Genomic DNA, 9,078 nt, shown 5'->3' with positions numbered 1-9,078 from the left:
ATTAGCCCGGGGGACAAGGCCGAGCTAGGTCCGGTGAATTAGCCTGGGGGACAAGGCCGAGCTAGGTCCGGTGAATTAGCCTGGGGGACAAGGCCGAGCTAGGTCCGGTGAACTAGCCTGGGGGACAAGGCCGAGCTAGGTCCGGTGTATTAGGCTGGGGGACAAGGCCGAGCTAGGTCCGGTGTATTAGGCTGGGGGACAAGGCCGAGTTATGTCCGGTGAATTAGCCTGGGGTCAAGGCCGAGCTAGGTCCGGTGTATTAGGCTGGGGGACAAGGCCGAGTTAGGTCCGGTGTATTAGGCTGGGGGACAAGGCCGAGCTAGGTCCGGTGTATTAGGCTGGGGGACAAGGCCGAGCTAGGTCCGGTGAATTAGCCCGGGGGACAAGGCCGAGCTAGGTCCAGTGAATTAGCCCGGGGGACAAGGCCGAGCTAGGTCCAGTGAATTAGCCCGGGGGACAAGGCCGAGCTAGGTCCAGTGAATTAGCCCGGGGGACAAGGCCGAGCTAGGTCCAGTGAATTAGCCCGGGGGACAAGGCCGAGCTAGGTCCAGTGAATTAGCCCGGGGGACAAGGCCGAGCTAGGTCCGGGGAACTAGCCCGGGGGACAAGGCCGAGCTAGGTCCAGTGAATTAGTCTGGGGACAAGGCCGAGCTAGGTCCAGTGAATAGATGTTTTGTATTAGCAAACAATTAACAATATTTATCTAGATATTTGTCAGCAAACAAAGATGTCTGCCACATTGTGATGATTTGTACATTTGAAGAGACTCCGCAAGAAGATGGCCATCAAAACCGACATTGTTTTCAGTTTCATTTCTCCAATGTTTAATACCATGGGAGGGACGAGGTTAAGAACATTTGCCTCGGAAGGTAAGGAGGGGTATAATATGGTTTGAGAGGAAAACAACAATAATAATAAAGCCTGCATTCGTATCGCTAGGGACAGGAAGTAGGGACAGGATTGGACAGGAAGTAGGGACAGGATTGGACAGGAAGTAGGGACAGGATTGGACAGGAAGTAGGGACAGGATTGGACAAAAAGTAGGGACAGGATTGGACAGAAAGTAGGGATAGGATTGGACAGGAAGTAGGGACAGGATTGGACAGGAAGTAGGGAAGGACCTATGTCCCAGATGGACTAGAAACATTTCCCAGAGAAAAAGTAGAGAAATTACTAAACTGAACAAATCAAGTAGTCGATGTCTCCGTCCCAAATGGCACCCCATCTATACGTCCGTCCATCCATATAGCCATCCAGCCATATAGTGCACTACTTTACACCAGATCGCCCTACGGGCCCTGGTCAAAAGCAGGACCTTATACAGGGAATATGAGTACCATTTTGTACAGACTAAATCAGAGGCGATCCTGCATTAAGCAGCGAGGTGGTCGAATCAGAGGAGATCCTGCATTAAGCAGCGAGGTGGTCGAATCAGAGGCGATCCTGCATTAAGCAGCGAGGTGGTCGAATCAGAGGCGATCCTGCATTAAGCAGCGAGGTGGTCGAATCAGAGGCGATCCTGCATTAAGTAGCGAGGTGGTCGAATCAGAGGCGATCCTGCATTAAGCAGCGAGGTGGTCGAATCAGAGGCGATCCTGCATTAAGTAGCGACGTGGTCGAATCAGAGGCGATCCTGCATTAAGTAGCGAGGTGGTCGAATCAGAGGCGATCCTGCATTAAGCAGCGAGGTGGTCGAATCAGAGGCGATCCTGCATTAAGTAGCGACGTGGTCGAATCAGAGGCGATCCTGCATTAAGTAGCGACGTGGTCGAATCAGAGGCGATCCTGCATTAAGTAGCGAGGTGGTCGAATCAGAGCATTAAGTAGCGAGGTGGTCAGTGTTGGACAACGGAATAAGTAGTTCTCTCCTTTTTAGCTTAATGAAAAGGATTAAAATAACATTTACACTTAACATTTCATTCAAGTCCTACTTTAAAAAATAAATTTAAAAAACAGAGGGAGCGAGCGAGAGAAGACGATTGGTTTATTCAACTGCTTCATGCCACCATGGTGACTAGAACCTTGTTCCAATACTTAAGAAATGCATAGTACCCATCATGCATAGTTCCCTTCCTACCCATCATGCATAGTTCCCTTCCTACCCATCTTCCTTGAAGGATTTCCAGATCTGAATTGGGTAAAGTAATAGAGGGTAGGGGAGGGGGGAGCTTGCTTTCCACTGATCTAACCACTTGTAGAGCTTTCCTCAAATAAGGTAGGAACGGTGCATTAAAGTATTCTAACCGGTCCTAGGCACGTCTCAACTGTCCTCCATGTTGATTGATAGTGTAACACTTCCTGTGCGTCCCAAAAAAGCACCCTATTCCTTGTATAGTGCACTACTGTTGACCAGGACCATTAGAAGTAGTGTAATATACAGGGATTAAGGTGATATTTTGTACGTACATCTCATACCTGCACTTAGGCTGTCTGTCCATCCATCAAAAAAGCAGAAAAACAAAATGGAGCCATCTTTTTCACTCTCTTTCTTCCTTCCTTCCTTCCTTCCTTCCTTCCTTCCTTCCTTCCTTCCTTCCTTTCCTCTCTGTGTACACTAACCATGTGTAAACGCTTGTAAAAAGGCAGTGGGGCCCTCGTACTGTACAGACAGACAACATGGCCACTGCAGACAGAGCACTACTTCTGATATGGCAAAGTCAACAGAAAGACTTCTCTTCTTGGTTAGTCAGGTCCATCCAGGCCTTTTGATTCCGGAGCCGAGGGGTTGTCGTGGGATACGGCAGGCGTCTTGCGTCTCCCAGGGCGCGCTGTCCGAAATGGCACCCTATTCCCTATGTAGTGCCCTACTTTGAACCAGAGCCCTATGGGACTCCCTATCGGTTCTGCTCAAAAGTAGTGCACAAAATAGGGAATAGGGTGCCATTTCAGAGCCAGCTCCAGTTTACAAGATGAACTTCCCGATGAAGAATCCGATGAAGATGGCTGCTATGACAACGAGGAGAGAGGGGAGGGAGGCGACGGTCGTCTGTTGCATCATGGAGGAGGAGCCTGTCTGGTTTGATGTCATGTGGTCAGAACGCTGGGCAGCCCTTCTCATTCTAACACCGTCGTCCTTGGATGGAGAGGAAGTGGAGAAGGGAGAGAGGGGAGAGAGAAAGGAGGAGAGGAGAGAGAAAGGAGGAGAGGAGAGAGAAAGGAGGAGAGAGAGAGAGAAAGGGAGAGAGAGAGAGAAAGGGAGAGAGAGAGAGAAAGGGAGAGAGAGAGAGAAAGGGAGAGAGAGAGAGAAAGGGAGAGAGAGAGAGAAAGGGAGAGAGAGAGAGAAAGGGAGAGAGAGAGAGAAAGGGAGAGAGAGAAAGGTGGGAGAGAAGGGGGGGGGAGAAAGGGGGGAGAGAAAGGGGGAGAGAGAGAAAGGTGGGAGAGAGGGAAAGAGGGGTGCACATAAAGGGCAACAAAAGAAAAAACGAATCAAACAACAATATAGTTCTCTACAGAAACCCTTTAGCTGCTGGTTCTCCTGTGTAGTTGGCACAATCTCGTTCATCTGACTAACCCTTCGTTGCTAACAGCGACGGTCAAGTCACCCGTCCTCCGAAACATGACCCCACCAAACCACTCTCCTTAACACCGGCCCACTTAATCTGGACGCCAGCCGCACCCGTTCAACGGACTACCGGAGTCAGCCTGCAGGCGCCAGGCACGCCACAAGGAGTCGCTAGAGCGCGATGAGCCTAGTCAACGTCCAGGCCTAATCCCAATTAAGATGTTGTGGCAGGACTTGAAACGAGCAGGTCATGCTTAAAAACCCACAAATGTTGTTGAGTTAAAGCAGTTCTGCATGGATGAGTGGGACAAAATTCCTCCACAGTGATGTGAGAGACTGATCAACAACTACAGGAAGTGTTTGGTTGCAGTCAGTACAGCTACAGTAAATTCCTCCACAGTGATGTGAGAGACTGATCAACAACTACAGGAAGTGTTTGGTTGCAGTCAGTACAGCTACAGTAAATTCCTCCACAGTGACGTGAGAGACTGATCAACAACTACAGGAAGTGTTTGGTTGCAGTCAGTGCAGTTAAAGGTGGCACAACCAGTTATTGAGTGTAAGGGGGGAAAATTACTTTTTCACACAGGAGCATTGTGTATTGCATAACTTTGTTAATTCAATGAAATAAGTATACATGTGTTATTTGTTCACTCAGGTTCCCTTCATCTAATATTAGATCTAGGATGGAGAGCTGATTACATTCAGTATCAAAAAATATGCAAAAGTAGAGAAAATACACTATATATATATATATATATATCTCTCAAAGGGCTCTATATATACACACAGAGCCGTGAGAAAAGTATGTCCGAACTCCAAATCAAATAGGCTACGCAAAAATAACATGGTCGCTGTGTGAGAAAGTTGATTTGCTGCTTTCATTCAAGTCCCATCAGGCAGCCTGATTTCAGATGTGTCCATGTAAACTGGATTACTGGGGAAATTCTTCTTCTTACAAAGCATTATTTTAATTGAACTACTATACATCAATTTGACTAATAATCGTATTATTGTGTGCATGAAACCTGCACACCGTCTAGCCGTCTCTACGGCAGAGAGAACCTCGAGGACTAACCTTGAGTTGTCGGTTCTCGCCGGTCAGCTTGTCCATCTCAGCCTGCAGTCTCTTGCACTCTTCTGTTAGTTTCTTCATCTCAGAGTCGTTCATCGAGGCACTGACGGTCTTCGCCGTTGTTAGCACGGGACCGTCCGCCACCTTGGACGAGTTCTGCACAGGAGCCGTCGCTTTGCTGTTCAAATCCACGTCAATCTGGAGGAAAGGAATACCAAATGGCACCTTTATATATTAAGTGCACTACTGACCAGGACTTCAAAGGGCTCTAGTCACAAGTAGTGCACTATTATAGGGAATAGGGTGTCATTTGCAGACGTTTAAGAAAAAGCACCTAACAGAAACCCCAGCAAGAGTGTGTCCTTAGCCTGGTCCCAGATCAGTTTGGGGCTGGAGGTTAGCAGACTGTCCAGGGTTTAAACAGGACGTGTTTATCTGATGCTTAGAGAGTAGGGTTCACCCTCCCCACAAGCCGCGCCCGCTCCCCTCCCCGCGGACCCCTCCCCGGGGGCCACTCCCCCTCCCCGGGGGCCACTCCCCCTCTCACTCCCCGCGGGCCACTCCCCCTCTCACTCCCCGCGGGCCACTCCCCCTCCCCACGGGCCACTCCCCCTCCCCGCGGGCCACTCCCCCTCCCCGCGGGCCACTCCCCCTCCCCGCGGGCCACTCCCCCTTCCCACATAAGTTGGAGGAGCATCAGCAGGACTTACCACTTGATCGTTTTCAGAAGGCAGGTCGAATACACATCTCAGCTTGGAATCCATGAGATCATGAGGTTTCACATCTTTCCACTGGAAGAGAGGAATACATGTTATTCATCAGACTAAACTACTAGCAGCTGGACTCCATATACACTCACACACAGACGCATACCACGGTGGGTGGAGGAGAAATCTGGCAACCAACTATCACATCATTATTCAACTATTCAGCTCTTAGCCAAACTCTAAAGCTCTGTAGATATCTTCCCTGTACTTGTTGTCCCTGTGATGGTCTGTAAGGAGATCAACTGCAGCTCTAACTGTAGTAGTAGAGAGATTCAGAGCATGGGCTTGGTTTTGACAGGGGGGAAAACTACCATAACTCTGCTGCTGCCCTCTACTGGACTAGAGGGGAAAACTACCATGACTGCTGCTGCCCTCTACTGAACTAGAGGGGAAAACTACCATGACTCTGCTGCTGCCCTCTACTGGACTAGAGGGGAAAACTACCATGTCTCTGCTGCTGCCCTCTACTGGACTAGAGGGGAAAACTACCATGACTCTGCTGCTGCCCTCTACTGGCACTAGAGGGGAAAACTACCATGACTCTGCTGCCCTCTACTGAACTAGAGGGGAAAACTACCATGACTCTGCTGCTGCCCTCTACTGCACTAGAGGGGAAAACTACCATGACTCTGCTGCTGCCCTCTACTGCACTAGAGGGGAAAACTACCATGACTCTGCTGCTGCCCTCTACTGGACTAGAGGGGAAAACTACCATGACTCTGCTGCTGCCCTCTACTGGACTAGAGGGGAAAACTACCATAACTCTGCTGCCCTCTACTGGACTAGAGGGGAAAACTACCATAACTCTGCTGCCCTCTACTGGACTAGAGGGGGGAAACTACCATGACTGCTGCTGCCCTCTACTGGACTAGAGGGGAAAACTACCATGACTCTGTTGCTGCCCTCTACTGCACTAGAGGGGAAAACTACCATGACTGCTGCTGCCCTCTACTGGACTAGAGGGGAAAACTACCATGACTCTGCTGCCCTCTACTGGACTAGAGGGGAAAACTACCATGACTCTGCTGCTGCCCTCTACTGGACTAGAGGGGAAAACTACCATGACTCTGCTGCTGCCCTCTACTGGACTAGAGGGGAAAACTACCATGACTCTGCTGCTGCCCTCTACTGGACTAGAGGGGTAAACTACCATGACTCTGCTGCTGCCCTCTACTGGACTAGAGGGGAAAACTACCATGACTCTGCTGCTGCCCTCTACTGGACTAGAGGGGAAAACTACCATGACTCTGTTGCTGCCCTCTACTGGACTAGAGGGGGGAAACTACCACGACTGGGTTAAGTCACAGATAATACAACGGGGTTCGACATCAAAGCCAGTTCCAATACCTTTTTTATTTTTCCTTCTTCCCTTGTAATCAGGGACAGATTTAGACCTGGGACACCAGGTAAGCAGCTGTAGTACAGACCTCGCAGGGTCAGATGTAGATATAACAGATCATGACAGTAAGGTAGAAATACTCACCATTGCATCCATCTCAGCCACATTAGGAGTAGCAAAGATACTCTGGACCATGAATTTGTGTTTACTTTTCTCATTGGGGTCGTAGTCAAAGGGCTGGAGCATTACTGGAATAGATTCAGAACAAACTGTCACACACGTGTCAGCAAAAACAAATCAAAAGAGTCCTTGATTTACGCAATAAGTCTTACATTTAGTTTTTTTTATTTCAACAACTGTAACAGGGATCGACATAAAAGCTATAGACTGAAGTTGTCCGAATGGACAAGTAAAAAAATTATAAAACAAAGGCTACTACGATCTGTATTTGTCTTTATTATGGATCCCCATTAGTTCCTGCCAAGGCAGCAGCTACTCTTCCTGGGGTTTATTATGGATCCCCATTAGTTCCTGTCAGGGCAGCAGCTACTCTTCCTGGGGTTTATTATGGATCCCCATTAGTTCCTGCCAAGGCAGCAGCTACTCTTCCTGGGGTTTATTATGGATCCCCATTAGTTCCTGCCAAGGCAGCAGCTACTCTTCCTGGGGTTTATTATGGATCCCCATTAGTTCCTGCCAAGGCAGCAGCTACTCTTCCTGGGGTTTATTATGGACCCCCATTAGTTCCTGCCAAGGCAGCAGCTACTCTTCCTGGGGTTTATTATGGATAGTCATTAGTTCCTGCCAAGGCAGTAGCTACTCTTCCTGGGGTTTATTATGGATCCCCATTAGTTCCTGTCAAGGCAGCAGCTTCTCTTCCTGGGGTTTATTATGGATCCCCATTAGTTCCTGCCAAGGCAGCAGCTACTCTTCCTGGGGTTTATTATGGATCTCCATTAGTTCCTGCCAAGGCAGCAGCTACTCTTCCTGGGGTTTATTATGGATCCCCATTAGTTCCTGTCAAGGCAGCAGCTACTCTTCCTGGGGTTTATTATGGATCTCCATTAGTTCCTGCCAAGGCAGCAGCTACTCTTCCTGGGGTTTATTATGGATCCCCATTAGTTCCTGTCAAGGCAGCAGCTACTCTTCCTGGGGTTTATTATGGATCTCCATTAGTTCCTGTCAAGGCAGCAGCTACTCTTCCTGGGGTTTATTATGGATCCCCATTAGTTCCTGCCAAGGCAGCAGCTACTCTTCCTGGGGTTTATTATGGATCCCCGTTAGTTCCTGTCAAGGCAGCAGCTACTCTTCCTGGGGTTTATTATGGATCCCCATTAGTTCCTGCCAAGGCAGCAGCTACTCTTCCTGGGGTTTATTATGGATCCCCATTAGTTCCTGCCAAGGCAGCAGCTACTCTTCCTGGGGTTTATTATGGATCCCCATTAGTTCCTGCCAAGGCAGCAGCTACTCTTCCTGGGGTTTATTATGGATCCCCATTAGTTCCTGCCAAGGCAGCAGCTACTCTTCCTGGGGTTTATTATGGATCCCCATTAGTTCCTGCCAAGGCAGCAGCTACTCTTCCTGGGGTTTATTATGGATCCCCATTAGTTCCTGCCAAGGCAGCAGCTACTCTTCCTGGGGTTTATTATGGATCCCCATTAGTTCCTGCCAAGGCAGCAGCTACTCTTCCTGGGGTTTATTATGGATCCCCGTTAGTTCCTGTCAAGGCAGCAGCTACTCTTCCTGGGGTTTATTATGGATCCCCATTAGTTCCTGCCAAGGCAGCAGCTACTCTTCCTGGGGTTTATTATGGATCCCCATTAGTTCCTGCCAAGGCAGCAGCTACTCTTCCTGGGGTTTATTATGGATCCCCATTAGTTCCTGCCAAGGCAGCAGCTACTCTTCCTGGGGTTTATTATGGATCCCCATTAGTTCCTGCCAAGGCAGCAGCTACTCTTCCTGGGGTTTATTATGGATCCCCATTAGTTCCTGCCAAGGCAGCAGCTACTCTTCCTGGGGTTTATTATGGATCCCCATTAGTTCCTGCCAAGGCAGCAGTTATACAACATCCACATGAATATGTGTGTCTGTGCCAGAGTGTGCCTGTTCCTCTGAGGAAATAGCAAGTATTTTTGAAACAGTCTGAATTGCAAGTTCGAGGTGGATAATTTTTCAAAATTGTTTTTTTAAATCACCAATTTAGGGCCACTAATAACAGTATATTTTTTCATTTTTCAACTATGCAAGTCAGTTAAGAACAAATTATTATTTACAATTATGGCCTACCGGGGAACAGTTGTTTAACTGTCTTGTTCAGGGGCAGAACGACAGATTTTTTATCTTGCCAGCTCGGGGATTCAATCCAGCAACCTTTCAGTTACTGGCCCTCCCCTCT

At 48.7% G+C, this 9,078-nt stretch overlaps 1 protein-coding gene across 1 annotated transcript in view; it reads right to left on the bottom strand.

The window, feature by feature from the left end:
- Positions 1-1,963: 1,963 nt before the first annotated feature.
- LOC120043297 (vesicle-associated membrane protein-associated protein A-like) overlaps positions 1,964-9,078 on the bottom strand; it is a 32,408-nt gene continuing 25,293 nt past the window's right edge. Inside the window, exons 3-6 of the mRNA XM_038987920.1 lie at positions 6,828-6,931; positions 5,288-5,368; positions 4,581-4,775; positions 1,964-3,073 (exon numbers count right to left, since the gene is read on the bottom strand). Coding sequence (XP_038843848.1) covers positions 2,903-3,073; positions 4,581-4,775; positions 5,288-5,368; positions 6,828-6,931 — 551 coding nt within the window. The 3' untranslated portion in view covers positions 1,964-2,902. The remainder of the gene's footprint in view (positions 3,074-4,580; positions 4,776-5,287; positions 5,369-6,827; positions 6,932-9,078) is intronic.

Source organism: Salvelinus namaycush, unplaced genomic scaffold (assembly GCF_016432855.1).
Source record: "Salvelinus namaycush isolate Seneca unplaced genomic scaffold, SaNama_1.0 Scaffold89, whole genome shotgun sequence".
NCBI lineage: Eukaryota > Metazoa > Chordata > Actinopteri > Salmoniformes > Salmonidae > Salvelinus > Salvelinus namaycush.
Note: the sequence above shows the minus strand (reverse complement) of the source record. Positions and strands in the feature narration are given on the sequence as shown.